Source organism: Oncorhynchus clarkii, chromosome 1 (genome assembly GCF_045791955.1).
Source record: "Oncorhynchus clarkii lewisi isolate Uvic-CL-2024 chromosome 1, UVic_Ocla_1.0, whole genome shotgun sequence".
Classification (NCBI taxonomy): Eukaryota; Metazoa; Chordata; class Actinopteri; order Salmoniformes; family Salmonidae; genus Oncorhynchus; species Oncorhynchus clarkii.
Genome location: NC_092147.1, coordinates 91,689,518 through 91,704,138, shown reverse-complemented (window position 1 = coordinate 91,704,138; position 14,621 = coordinate 91,689,518). Strand labels below are relative to the sequence as shown.

General features: G+C 45.9%; 1 protein-coding gene across 1 annotated transcript in view; it reads right to left on the bottom strand.

The window, feature by feature from the left end:
• Positions 1–14,621, bottom strand: part of LOC139413898 (ankyrin-3-like) — a 198,555-nt gene that overhangs the window by 21,449 nt on the left and 162,485 nt on the right. The window contains exons 37-39 of the mRNA XM_071161745.1: positions 14,272–14,298; positions 13,313–13,394; positions 6,376–12,333 (exon numbers count right to left, since the gene is read on the bottom strand). Of these exons, the coding sequence (XP_071017846.1) occupies positions 6,376–12,333; positions 13,313–13,394; positions 14,272–14,298 (6,067 nt within the window). The remainder of the gene's footprint in view (positions 1–6,375; positions 12,334–13,312; positions 13,395–14,271; positions 14,299–14,621) is intronic.

Below are 14,621 nucleotides of genomic sequence, written 5' to 3'. Positions count from 1 at the left end.
AGTAGACCTGGATGTAGTAGTAAATCTGGATGTAGTAGTGGACCTGGATGTAGTAGTAGACCTGGATGTAGTAGTAGACCTGGGTGTAGTGGTAAATCTGGATGTAGTATTAGACCTGGATGTAGTAGTAACTCTGGATGTAGTAGTAAATCTGGATGTAGTAGTAAATCTGGATGTAGTAGTAACTCTGGATGTAGTAGTAAATCTGGATGTAGTATTAGACCTGGATGTAGTAGTAACTCTGGATGTAGTAGTAAATCTGGATGTAGTAGTAAATCTGGATGTAGTAGTAACTCTGGATGTAGTAGTAGACCTGCATGTAGTAGTAAATCTGGATGTAGTAGTGGTCCTGGATGTAGTAGTAACTCTGGATGTAGTAGTAAATCTGGATGTAGTAGTAGACCTGGATGTAGTAGTACATCTGGATGTAGTAGTGGACCTGGATGTAGTATTAGACCTGGATGTAGTAGTAACTCTGGATGTAGTAGTAAATCTGGATGTAGTAGTAAATCTGGATGTTGTAGTAACTCTGGATGTAGTAGTAAATCTGGATGTAGTAGTAAATCTGGATGTAGTAGTATACCTGGATGTAGTAGTAAATCTGGATGTAGTAGTACATCTGGATGTAGTAGTAAACCTGGATGTAGTAGTAAATCTGGATGTAGTAGTAAATCTGGATGTAGTAGTAGACCTGGATGTAGTAGTAAATCTGGATGTAGTAGTGGACCTGGATGTAGTAGTAGACCTGGATGTAGTAGTAGACCTGGATGTAGTGGTAAATCTGGATGTAGTAGTAGACCTGGATGTAGTAGTAGACCTGGATGTAGTAGTGGTCCTGGATGTAGTAGTAACTCTGGATGTAGTAGTAAATCTGTATGTAGTAGTAAATCTGGATGTAGTAGTGGTCCTGGATGTAGTAGTAAATCTGGATGTAGTAGAACATTTGGATGTAGTAGTAGACCTGGATGTAGTAGTAGACCTGGATGTAGTAGTAAATCTGTATGTAGTAGTACATCTGGATGTAGTAGTAAATCTGGATGTAGTAGAACATTTGGATGTAGTAGTGGTCCTGGATGTAGTAGTAGACCTGGATGTAGTAGTAGACCTGGATGTAGTAGTGGTCCTGGATGTAGTAGTAACTCTGGATGTAGTATTAGACCTGGATGTAGTAGTAACTCTGGATGTAGTAGTAAATCTGGATGTAGTAGTAAATCTGGATGTAGTAGTAACTCTGGATGTAGTAGTAAATCTGGATGTAGTATTAGACCTGGATGTAGTAGTAACTCTGGATGTAGTAGTAAATCTGGATGTAGTAGTAAATCTGGATGTAGTAGTAACTCTGGATGTAGTAGTAGACCTGGATGTAGTAGTAAATCTGGATGTAGTAGTGGTCCTGGATGTAGTAGTAACTCTGGATGTAGTAGTAAATCTGGATGTAGTAGTAGACCTGGATGTAGTAGTACATCTGGATGTAGTAGTGGACCTGGATGTAGTATTAGACCTGGATGTAGTAGTAACTCTGGATGTAGTAGTAAATCTGGATGTAGTAGTAAATCTGGATGTAGTAGTAACTCTGGATGTAGTAGTAAATCTGGATGTAGTAGTAAATCTGGATGTAGTAGTGGTCCTGGATGTAGTAGTAAATCTGGATGTAGTAGTAAATCTGGATGTAGTAGTAGACCTGGATGTAGTAGTACATCTGGATGTAGTAGTAAATCTGGATGTAGTAGTACATCTGGATGTAGTAGTGGTCCTGGATGTAGTAGTAAATCTGGATGTAGTAGTAAATCTGGATGTAGTAGTAGACCTGGATGTAGTAGTAAATCTGGATGTAGTAGTAGACCTGGATGTAGTAGTAACTCTAGATGTAGTAGTACATCTGGATGTAGTAGTAAATCTGGATGTAGTAGTAAATCTGGATGTAGTAGTAACTCTGGATGTAGTAGTAAATCTGGATGTAGTAGTAGACCTGGATGTAGTAGTAACTCTGGATGTAGTAGTACATCTGGATGTAGTAGTAGACCTGGATGTAGTAGTGGTCCTGGATGTAGTAGTGGTCCTGGATGTAGTAGTAAATCTGGATGTAGTAGTAAATCTGGATGTAGTAGTACATCTGGATGTAGTAGTAGACCTGGATGTAGTAGTGGTCCTGGATGTAGTAGTAAATCTGGATGTAGTAGTAAATCTGGATGTAGTAGTAAATCTGGATGTAGTAGTAGACCTGGATGTAGTTGTACATCTGGATGTAGTAGTAAATCTGGATGTAGTAGTAGACCTGGATGTAGTAGTAAATCTGGATGTAGTAGTAGACCTGGATGTAGTAGTAACTCTGGATGTAGTAGTAAATCTGGATGTAGTAGTAGACCTGGATGTAGTTGTACATCTGGATGTAGTAGTAAATCTGGATGTAGTAGTAGACCTGGATGTAGTAGTAAATCTGGATCTAGTAGTAGACCTGGATGTAGTAGTAACTCTGGATGTAGTAGTAAATCTGGATGTAGTAGTAGACCTGGATGTAGTAGTACATCTGGATGTAGTAGTAAATCTGGATGTAGTAGTAGACCTGGATGTAGTAGTAAATCTGGATGTAGTAGTAGACCTGGATGTAGTAGTAACTCTGGATGTAGTAGTACATCTGGATGTAGTAGTACATCTGGATGTAGTAGTAAATCTGGATGTAGTAGTAAATCTGGATGTAGTAGTAGACCTGGATGTAGTAGAACATTTGGATGTAGTAGTGGTCCTGGATGTAGTAGTAGACCTGGATGTAGTAGTAGACCTGGATGTAGTAGTGGTCCTGGATGTAGTAGTAACTCTGGATGTAGTATTAGACCTGGATGTAGTAGTAACTCTGGATGTAGTAGTAAATCTGGATGTAGTAGTAAATCTGGATGTAGTAGTAACTCTGGATGTAGTAGTAGACCTGCATGTAGTAGTAAATCTGGATGTAGTAGTGGTCCTGGATGTAGTAGTAACTCTGGATGTAGTAGTAAATCTGGATGTAGTAGTAGACCTGGATGTAGTAGTACATCTGGATGTAGTAGTGGACCTGGATGTAGTATTAGACCTGGATGTAGTAGTAACTCTGGATGTAGTAGTAAATCTGGATGTAGTAGTAAATCTGGATGTAGTAGTAACTCTGGATGTAGTAGTAAATCTGGATGTAGTAGTAAATCTGGATGTAGTAGTATACCTGGATGTAGTAGTAAATCTGGATGTAGTAGTACATCTGGATGTAGTAGTAGACCTGGATGTATTAGTAAATCTGGATGTAGTAGTAAATCTGGATGTAGTAGTAGACCTGGATGTAGTAGTAAATCTGGATGTAGTAGTGGACCTGGATGTAGTAGTAGACCTGGATGTAGTAGTAGACCTGGATGTAGTGGTAAATCTGGATGTAGTAGTAGACCTGGATGTAGTAGTAGACCTGGATGTAGTAGTGGTCCTGGATGTAGTAGTAACTCTGGATGTAGTAGTAAATCTGTATGTAGTAGTAAATCTGGATGTAGTAGTGGTCCTGGATGTAGTAGTAAATCTGGATGTAGTAGAACATTTGGATGTAGTAGTAGACCTGGATGTAGTAGTAGACCTGGATGTAGTAGTAAATCTGTATGTAGTAGTACATCTGGATGTAGTAGTAAATCTGGATGTAGTAGAACATTTGGATGTAGTAGTGGTCCTGGATGTAGTAGTAGACCTGGATGTAGTAGTAGACCTGGATGTAGTAGTAAATCTGGATGTAGTAGTAGACCTGGATGTAGTAGTAAATCTGGATGTAGTAGTGGTCCTGGATGTAGTAGTAAATCTGGATGTAGTAGTAGACCTGGATGTAGTAGTAGACCTTGATGTAGTAGTAGACCTGGATGTAGTAGTAGACCTGGATGTAGTTGTAAATCTGGATGTAGTAGTGGTCCTGGATGTAGTTGTAAATCTGGATGTAGTATTGGGCTTAAATATATTGAAGGAGGAGCACTGAGAGGCTTCTGATATTGATGTGATATCTTCATTATCAGTAAATTTTGCTCTTCATTGGCAACATGGTCTAAACTATCTACTGTCTAGCTACTTACAGATGTAGTTTTCTCACTGAAGCATGTTGTGTTCTGTCCTGCTATTGAACTGCTGATAGAGGCCACACCTGACCTGTTGTTATCTGATCTGCTGCTAGAGGCCACACCTGATCTGTTGTTATCTGATCTGCTGCTAGAGGCCACACCTGATCTGTTGTTATCTGATCTGCTGCTAGAGGCCACACCTGACCTGTTGTTATCTGATCTGCTGCTAGAGGCCACACCTGACCTGTTGTTATCTGATCTGCTGCTAGAGGCCACACCTGACCTGTCCTTAGATACACTACCTGGCACTTGGCCCATTCTACTGCTCTCCTTCACTCCCAACCTGCTTCCTCTCTGACTCTGATTCTGTCTTGATTACAAGGGAACCATCTTCACTGGAATTCACTGGTCTTTTCCTGGCAACAGGTTGTGTAACTACAAGTTTAGCATTCTGCTTTGTCACAGGAATTATTTGACTGAATATTTGAGTTATAGTTGCTTTAACTGGTAACCTGGACCTGCATATTTTCACCTGAACCAGTCCTGTACTGGTTATTGCTGGACTCTTGACAGAGACAGAGCTCTCTTTACTGTTCTCCTCCAGCCTGCTGAAGGCTGCCTCCACCCTGTTCTCTTCCACCATGTTCTCCTCCAGCCTGCTGAAGGCTGCCTCCACCCTGTTCTCCTCTACCATGTTCTCCTCCAGCCTGCTGAAGGCTGCCTCCACCCTGTTCTCCTCTACCATGTTCTCCTCCAGCCTGCTGAAGTCTGCCTCCACCCTGTTCTCCTCCAGCCTGCTGAAGGCTGCCTCCACCCTGTTCTCCTCCAGTCTCCTGAAGGCTACCTCCACCCTGTTGTCCTCCAGTATGCTGAAGGCTACCTCCACCCTGTTCTCCTCCAGTATGCTGAAAGCTGCCTCCATCCTGTTCTCCTCCAGTATGCTGAAGGCTACCTCCACCCTGTTCTCCTCCAGTCTCCTGAAGGCTACCTCCACCCTGTTCTCCTCCAGCCTGCTGAAGGCTGCCTCCACCCTGTTCTCCTCAGGTATGCTGAAAGCTGCCTCAAATCTGCTGACCTGTTGTAGAGTGGGCTCTGAGGAAGACAGCAGACTGAATACTATACTACCAGGCTGGATGAGGTTAGCATGGAGGTTAGGGGTTACCTCTGGCATGTTATGGTTGATACTGCTGTTCCCTGTTAGAGGTGCTGAACCATAGTCTAGGCTCTGGTACGTGTGTCTCTCTCTACTCCAGTCTATCTCTGTCTGTTGGGAACTGGCTGAGGCTCTAGACTCGTCTGAATCCATTGAAAGGGAAAGGGAGATACCTAGTCAGTTGTACAACTGAATGCATTCAAATGAAATGTGTCTTCCGCATTTAACCCAATCCCTCTGAATCAGAGAGGTGTGGGGGGCTGCCATAATCGATATCCACGTCTTCGGCGCCAGTGGAACACCTGCCTTAATCAGGAGCAGAATAACAGATTTTTACTTTGTCAGGGATTTGATCCAGCAACCTTTCAGTTACTGGCCCAACGCTCTAGCCACTACGCTCCTTGCCGAAGATGTCTTGAAGTCAATTTTAAGGGTGGAGAATTTAGAGGCAACATTGGAGTCTTTTGACTTGACACCATTGTTATGCTCTGAATGCCAGGGGTTGGTGTGGTGCTCTGAATGGTACTGCCAGGGGCTGGTGTGGTGCTCTGAATGGTACTGCCAGGGGCTGGTGTGGTGCTCTGAATGGTACTGCCAGGGTCTGGTGTTGTGCTCTGAATGGTACTACCAGGGGCTGGTGTGGTGCTCTGAATGGTACTGCCAGGGGCTGGTCTCGTGCTCTGAATGGAACTGCCAGGGTCTGGTGTTGTGCTCTGAATGGTACTGCCAGGGGCTGGTGTGGTGCTCTGAATGGTACTGCCAGGGGCTGGTCTCGTCCTCTGAATGGTACTGCCAGTGTCTGGTGTGGTGCTCTGAATGGTACTGCCAGGGGCTGGTGTGGTGCTCTGAATGGTACTGCCAGGGGCAGTGGTCTGAAAGACAGTCAGGGACTTGATATTCTGGAGGGGCCTCTACCCCTGGTCTAACAGGGGCCTCATTAGAGGCCTTTACGCAGTCAGGGGCTAGTCTAATTGGGGCCTCATTAGAGGCCTCTACCCAGGCAGGGGCTGGTCTAACAGGGGCTTCTATAGGGGCCTCTTCCCAGTCAGGGGCTTGTCTAACAGGGGCCTCATTAGAGGCCTTTACCCTATGTCTGTGACATGATTACAACTGACCTTATGACCTAGTCCCTTACGCCCCCTGACATCCCTTCAGAGTTATGCTCACCAATCTGAAAAAACTGCAGTCTTTCTTCAACAATATCCCGCTTGCTCATGTCAATCGCACCACTGCGAGTCATCTCAAACATCTTCCCTTCATGGAAGGGGAAAGGGTTTGGCTCGCTAGTCGGCGTGGTGCTATCATCGGTCGGGGTTCTGGCAGGGGTCGTGTCTGGGGTCGTGGCCTGTGATCTGTCGTCTGCTGCCAGTCCAAACGGCTTCGGCTCGTCGTCTTTTATCCTGGCGTCAACCACTTCATTGTCTCCTCCTATACTGGACCAGGGGTCAAAGTCCAGACCTTTAGTAGCAACAGTTTTAAACGGAGAGTCAAACGCCTCCTCTAGCTTGTAACTAAAGTACGTATCAGAAAACCCATCGTTGTCCTTCTGGCCCTGAGAGATGGCCTCATCTGTTTTTATGTCAACTGGATCACTTTTAGCTTGAGCCTTTCTGCATTCCTCCTCCGGTGTTTTTTCCTCTTCAATGGCCTCTAGTTTGGTCTGACTAAAGGAGCGGTCGCAGGACCGGAGCATGCTGTCTGAGGTCCACACGTCCTTCCTGCTGTCTGGCAGGCTGAAGGGTTTAGTGTCCATCTCACACAGACCATCATCCTCATCCTGCATGTCATATCCATCCAGGGAGTCGATCTCAGTAGCGTCAGTGTCATGAGAGAACTCTGCCGTCGTGGCGATAGAACAGTCTGTTATGGACTGGTCATTTCCATTCTGTTCAGAGTCGTACTCCTCTGTTTTACCAGCTTCATACGTTCCATTAGTTCTGTTAGTTCCTGGCTCTTTGCCATTTCTATCCTGTTTTGTGGATTTGGACCCATTCTTGAGCTCCTGCTCCTGACCCTCTGAGATCTTAAAGGTGTATTTCTTAAAGGAGATGGGCTGGAAGACAGACTCATCGTCACTAGAGTCACTGTCGTCAGTCCCGGGGGGGACTGGGGAGGGGGGCTGGACTCTGATGATGGGCTCCGTGAGGAGGTGTTTATCATGCTCTTCCTGGAGGTTGACCTCCATCATCTCCATCTCTGCCTCAGAGGAACCAGATGATCCCTTCTTCTTCTTCTCAGGGCTGGACTGCTCAGAGTCCAGGGGAGGCGGAGGGGGGAACTGGATGTATGCTACTCCTTTGTCTTTAGGTGTCTGTCCAGCCTGGTGGTTTCCATTCTTAAGGTCAGCTGCTGTGACATTAGGTGTCTCTGGTCTGAAGTCCTTGAAGGAAAATACCTGGCCCTGCTCCTCCTCTGAGGAGTCCTCAGAGACCTCTGGGATAGGGCTAGGCTGGAAGGGAGTGAAGCCCAGGATGGAGTCTGGTGTTCTGGAGGTGAGGTCATAGCTGATCTCCTCTGAGCTAGGGGTCTCTGGGGTGAGGGGACTCTTCCCTGAGCTGTCTATGAAAGATACCTGCTCTAGCGTGTCATCGTCAGGACTGGCCTGAGGCGACGAGGGCTGTTTCTGTTTGTACAGTACTCCTCCTCTGCCCTCTCTCTCTCCCTGCCTACCCACCTGGACACTAACATAGACAGGTAATGTTTTGATGCCTTTGAAGTTTTCTCTGGTGGTGGTTGTCTCTGGTGCTAATCTCTCTTGTATTTCTCTTGTGCAAGTGTCACGCACATTGTTCAAGTTAGAATCTTTTGGTGCATTATCTAATATTTCAAGAGATGTGTCTGTTAGTTCTTCTGCCTTTGTAGGGCTTGTTACTGGGCTGACCTGCATTCTGTTCTTATTTAGTATGGGGATTTGGGATGTCTTTTCAAATGGCTTAGTTATTGTGTCTTGTTTTGCTTTCTCTGACTGATCGCTGTCTGTGTGACTAGACACAGACCTGACTGGGATCTGGGACTCTGTCTTTTTTCTAAGATTCTTGTTTTGTGCAACCCCATGGTCTTTAGACACAGGTTCAGAATAAGCAACCCCATGGTCTTTAGACACAGGTTCAGAATGAGCAACCCTATTGGTTGTGGGACTTGATGCAACATGTTTGGAAGGAGAATCCCTCATAGAAACGTGTTCTTTTTCCACTTCCCCACTGTTCTCCTTGGGTGTGTCATGTGTAGGACTATGTGATGGTGGCCCCTTTACACCCTTACTGATACCAATGACCTGACTCTCCTGGCTCAATGGGCTTGTTTTCTCTGATTCTTTATCAGTCTGACCTGTTAGGTGTTTTTGGGCTGTGGTGTATGGTAGGTTCTTATTAGGCAGTTTGTCTCCTGACTGTTTTGGGGCAGCTGGTGAGACAACTGACTTACTGCTATTGGAGGCAGGTCCTTTCAGTTTCTCTGGAGTCTTTTTAAATGGACTTCCTTCCTCTGTGGCCTCAGACCCTTTAGTTGTCTTTCCTCCAGTGAACAGTTGATTCATTGGCAGCTTGTTCTCCTGCAGCCTGCTGACTGGGGGTGTGGACTGTACTAGCTCAGGACTACTCTTATCTTGGTTCTGAGCCTCTGATTCGAACTTCATCCTAACAGAGCTCACTCTAGAGAAGGAGGCTTTAACCTGGTTTGGCTCAGACCGTTCCTCTGCCTTTGTCTGCTGTTTGGATGTATCCTCACTGAAGCGGGAGAGAACAGCTCTCTCTGGACTGTTGGGTAGACTAGAGGTCCTCCTCTCAGTCGTACTACTGAACAGTTTGTTCCCCCTTCCCTTGCCCCACTCCTCTCCCTCTGCCCTGGCTTTCTGCTGGGTTTTCTCTGGGCTATTACAGGTGGAGCTGGGCCCAGACCTGGTCTCCCTGGGGTCTCTCTTTGGAGGCTTTTTCTCTGGGGATTGCAGCTCGTCGTTCAGTTTCTCAGTTTTGTCACGGAAAAACTGAGAGACCTCGCTTAGTTTCTCCTCAGCTTCCTTGACAGTTTGATCCACGCGATCCTCGTAGATGAGCTTCTCTCTGTTCCTGTCCAGCTTGTCCTCAGTGAAACGCATCCACACTGCATGTTTTGGGCTGCCTGGCTCTGTGGTGTAATGCAACACTGTCACTTTGTCAAACTTGTCATCCTTATGAGAACATTTACCTGACTTAGAGGATGTATCCTTTGATGACTTGAAAGTTAACTCTTTCCTGGGCACGGCCTCTTTCTCACCGTAATCACTCTCTTCCCCATGCGACTCTGAGGTAATTTGGTGTGTTTGGTCAGCCATAGAATCTTCTGTATCAGAGTGGGATATGTCTAGTTTCTCAGAACGTAGCATCTTCTCAGCGAACCTGTAAGACTCTCCCCTGAGTTCAGAGAGCTCGTCATCGTGATACTCTACAGAGTGCTGGCTGAGCAGTTTGAGAGCTTTGTAGGAGTCATCGGCCATGAGCTGAGCGGAGCTGGGCCGGCTGTCATTGGCAGTAAGCTCCTCCCCTTCCTGCGGCGCCTCGTCGTAATCAGGCATTTCTTGGATTCTGTGGTCTCCTTTATAGAAATAAGAGTCTGGAATCTTCTTGGTCTCCCTGATAATCACCTCAGTTGGTTGGAATGTGTTTCCTTCTTTTTCTATGTGAACCTCCATTATTCTTTTGGCTTTAGTGTCATTATCAATGAACCTGGGGGTGAGTTCATCCCCTTTGACAGAGTCCTGGCCAGCCTTGTGCTCAAACAGTCCAGAAAGTTCCTTGGAGGGGTCCCTTCCGGACTGGAATGCTTTCATGATGTCTCTGACTGACATGGTCTCCTCGATCCTCTCCGAGCCGTCTTTCAGCTGCGGCTTGTGGTAAACCATGCGCGTCGTGGTGGTGATGTGGGTCTCCTCTTTGAGCCTCATGCTCTTGCTAACGACAGAGTCAGAGTCGTCACACACTTTGATCTGGAATGATTTGACTTTGTCTTTGATGGAGGCGGCGGAGGCCTCTGGTTCAATGCAGGCCGGCGATGCTGAGGCTGCCTCCTCCATCTGCACCTCACAGGGTTCGTCTGGGTGCTCGTAGCTCCTGATATGGACCACCTCGGTCCTAGTCTCGGTGATGCAGGGGGGGATGGGGTCAGTGAAGGGGGGTTTGGGCCCGGTGCTCTCTGCACTTTGGGGGGCTGAAGGAGTCTTTTCACTCCTGGTTTCAAAGCCGCTGTCTGACAGAGGACTCTTATCCTGCTCATGAGATAAGTCCTCTGGTGACTCCAATATGGTGTCAGGTCCATAATATGACTCTGCTAGTTTACATAAGTCTTTCTCAGAGGCAGAGGTACGCATGCCTGGGGGAGGCATCTTGAGTTTTTTTAGTTTCTGTTTGTCCTCCCCTTCTCTTTTTGCCTCCTCATATCTGCTCTTCATCTCGGCCATCTTAGAAAGAGAACTAGCACCTATGTCATTGGCCAGGTAGTCAACAACCTTGGCTAAATTCAACTCTTTACTGGGAATAGACTGGGGCCTAAAGGAGAGGGTGTTAGCGTCAAACGGAGGGTGAAAGAATTCCTTAGCACTTTGCTGGGCTTCCTCTAACTCATCTTTAGAGAACTCCTCCCACTCCTCCTCTACAGGCTTCCCTCTACAGGCTTGACTATCACTCACCACATCCTTGGTCAGTATCTCACTGACTTTAACTAGATCCTCCTTCACTTTCTCTACTATGGTGAAGGGTTCCTCATCCTCCATCTTAGGCTCTTTAGGGGTCTGAGACTGAACATTCCTGGCTGTTCTGGGGACAGTCTGCAAGATGGCCGTCATTCTGATCAGGTCCTCCTTCATATCGGCCACGTCTTTCAGGATGTCCTGATTGGAGGATAGGGAGGAGGGTGGGGTTAGAGTGAGCCCTGGGGGGGTGATGTAAGGAGGGGACTTCACTGCCGTCTTTGACCTGCGAGAGTCTGCAGGCGACATCTTCAGCGACCCAGGCCCTTTTTTCATTTGGGACTCGGTCGCAACATTGAGAAAAGAGTATACAGGTACAGTCATTGTATTGGATGTTGCTGAGGTGGTGGAAGAGGTTTGAGACCTCATAGAGCCGTAGACAGAAGTTGAGGTGTTAGATCTCCGTGAGGACACTGATTTGAGTGTTCCGTACCCTGAAGAGTTAAATGTCCTTTCAGCCTCATTTATAGCTGCGCTGACACTGGAAGTGGCGGCGTGAGTGTTGGTCTGTATCCTCTCCTGCAGACTGCTAGACCTATCAGAGAGCAAACAGGAGCAGGGGGAGGAGGACTGAGAAGAAGAGGCGTACTTCATGGGAGAAACTAATCCATTCACCATAGCAGAGGGTTCTGAGGAGTGGGCTGGTGAGGACAGCGAGGGGAGGGGCTTCCCCTTAGATGTAGCTGTAGTAGTGGACAGGCCAGGAATGGTTCTGACAGGGGAGGAGGATGAGGAGGACAGGCCAGGAATGGTTCTGACAGGGGAGAAGGATGAGGAGGACAGACCAGCGATGGTTCTGACAGGGGAGGAGGATGAGGAGGACAGGCCAGGAATGGTTCTGACAGGGGAGGAGGATGAAGATGACAGGACTGATTTGAAGGGTAAGGTGTACATGTTGGCTGTGCATTTGGGAGATTCGGGTTGAGTCATGGTTGATCTATCTGGAACAGACCCTGTGTTAGAGGCTGGGGTGGTCCTGGAAGAAAATGGGGTGGATAGTCCTTTAATGAAGACAGGATCTGCTCCAGGTTTAGAGGAAGAGGACACCAGACTGGCAGAGACCTGGACCGGGTACTGGGCCTGCTGTACAACAGTCTTAATAGGGGAGGCCATAGTTCTATAGGATCTGACAGGTAAAGAAGCTATGTCGCCAGAGGACTTGATTGAATGTGGCGGTGAGGCTCCGATGGTGGATTTGATTGGAGAGGCGGAGGAGAGCAACCAGGCAGACTTTAGTGGCGATGCAGATGGTGTGTTGGACGGTGAGAGGGAGCCCAGTCCACTCCTTGCTTGGACAGTGTGGGGAAGAGGCGCAGTCGACCATGCCTGGTAAGATCTTGTTGAAAAGACAGGTTTGTGAGTGTAACCAGCAGGCAGTGTTCTTGCTGTGCTTCGCTCAACTGTTTCTTTAAATAAGCAAAATGAAATCCAACAGAAAATCAACAGAAAATGGTTGAAAAACAGAGAGACCAGAGGGAAAACATGTGTCAGTGACGCTTCTATTATCAAGGGAGGAAGAACAATACTTTGATGAAGAGTTGAAATGGGAATGATGGAGCCGTAAAGGAAATATGATCCACTATGATCCATGGTTACGACAACGTTACACAGCAAGATGGAAAAGAAGCCCAATGAAGCACATACAGCAAAACAATCACAAAGACCAGGACAAACTAAACATAAACATGGCAACAAGACAAATACACAGAATAACATCAAACTGTTCTCTGTACACGCGGGATGTGCTACATTCCTCTGACTAGCAGATCCATCTGTGTCTTTTATCTGTTCGGTCTGATGTTCCACCTTTCCATTCCCCAATGAGGGTGTTCTGACAAAACAGAGGTGAACACTATACAGAAGCCTCCATCTGTCTGTATCACAGCAATCACAGCTCCATGATATCTCTACATGTCGTGCAAGACTGAGTACCCTTAGTGACAATCGCCTACGATGGAAACTGTAGCAGCTGAGAGAAAGTCAATAGTGACCTTCCATGCATTCCCCTACAACAGAAAGGAAAAGCTATACAATCACAAAGCCAATCATTATGGGAGTCAATCAAAGCAAAATCTGTATGGCGCGATTTGAGTTACTTTATTGCCGGTGAAAAAATAATATCTTAAATGATAAAAAACACATTGTGGGCAAGCACAGCACAGTAAGTTAAAATACTAATCAAACCAAACCATGCAAAGTAAACCATGTCAGAAACGAGCATGTGGACTTACAATACAAGTTATGTAGGTGAGAATATGCAGATATCACATATAAATATGTACTAGCTATAATCTGTATTACTCACTCAATATGTTACATGTTAATGCAAATCAACTCCAAGCAGATTATTATTGTTATAGAAGTTAGTGAAAATGTCTCACTCACTCGTGGCGGGCTCGGCGAGATAGCTGTAACGCTTACGTAAGGCTAGAGATGTAAAGGTATGACGTCGTTCTGGCTTTTCAGTCTGCAACAACAACACAACATCCTATCAGTTCTCTGTTAGAAGATGGATTACCTGACATTACCTGACTACTCAACTCCTCAGATCAATAGGATCTGAAATGTAGGGTTTTATAACTGACAGTAAATGGTAGTAGCTATCTCTGGGTCAACTCGTCAGATCAATAGGATCTGAAATGTAGGGTTTTATAACTGACAGTAAATGATAGTAGCTATCTCTGGGTCAACTCGTCAGATCAATAGGATCTGAAATGTAGGGTTTTATAACTGACAGTAAATGGTAGTAGCTATCTCTGGGTCAACTCATCAGATCAATAGGATCTGAAATGTAGGGTTTTATAACTGACAGTAAATGGTAGTAGCTATCTCTGGGTCAACTCGTCAGATCAATAGGATCTGAAATGTAGGGTTTTTATAACTGACAGTAAATGGTAGTAGCTATCTCTGGGTGAGTTTACTGACTGTGTCTCTTCTAAGAACTGTGATAACTAAACTGGACCGTGTTACTACAACATTGTTACATTAAAACACCATACATCCTTAACGGTAGCCTATTAACAACGTATGTAAAGGAAATCAACCATGGATTGATTTCCTTTGGCTAATTGGTAGAAAAGTGTTCTTATTAAAATCTAAGCAGTAAATCACCAACAGCTCTGCAAGGTTAACTTAAGAGTGTTTTCCTAAAGGGACAGATCAGGGGACATGGGTGGATGGGTAGAGGTAGAGCCAAGGGTTTACAAGCCTCACAAAAGCAGAGCTAGATGAGCCAATGGCAGCAGCAGAGGACACAGAGCAGTGCCATATTGGACAGCTAGGTCACCAGAGAAGCACAGCCATGGAGGGACAGGGGTAAAGGTCACCAGGGTACTGTATATTACCTCTTCATCTGGGTCTGACTCCATTTCCTTGGGTTCCCAAGATGCATTGCAGAAACAGGCGGAATAAGGAGGGGAATGGACAGGATGTGAAAAGGAGTGATTGACAGAAACAGTTAGAGAAGCCACCGCAAAGCCAGCAAAGAAAAACACAGAAAACAACAGCATTGAAAATCCAACACTTACAGCAGATTAGAAGCCACAGAAACCACGTCAACAACCACAAAGTCAGCCAGTTGAAAAGAACAAGGCACCAAAGCATGAAGTCCCAAATCAGATGGGAGATTTGGTTGGCTAGGAAACAGCCAAAGATAACCACTATGAACCACTATGAAGCTCAAAACAGATAAAAG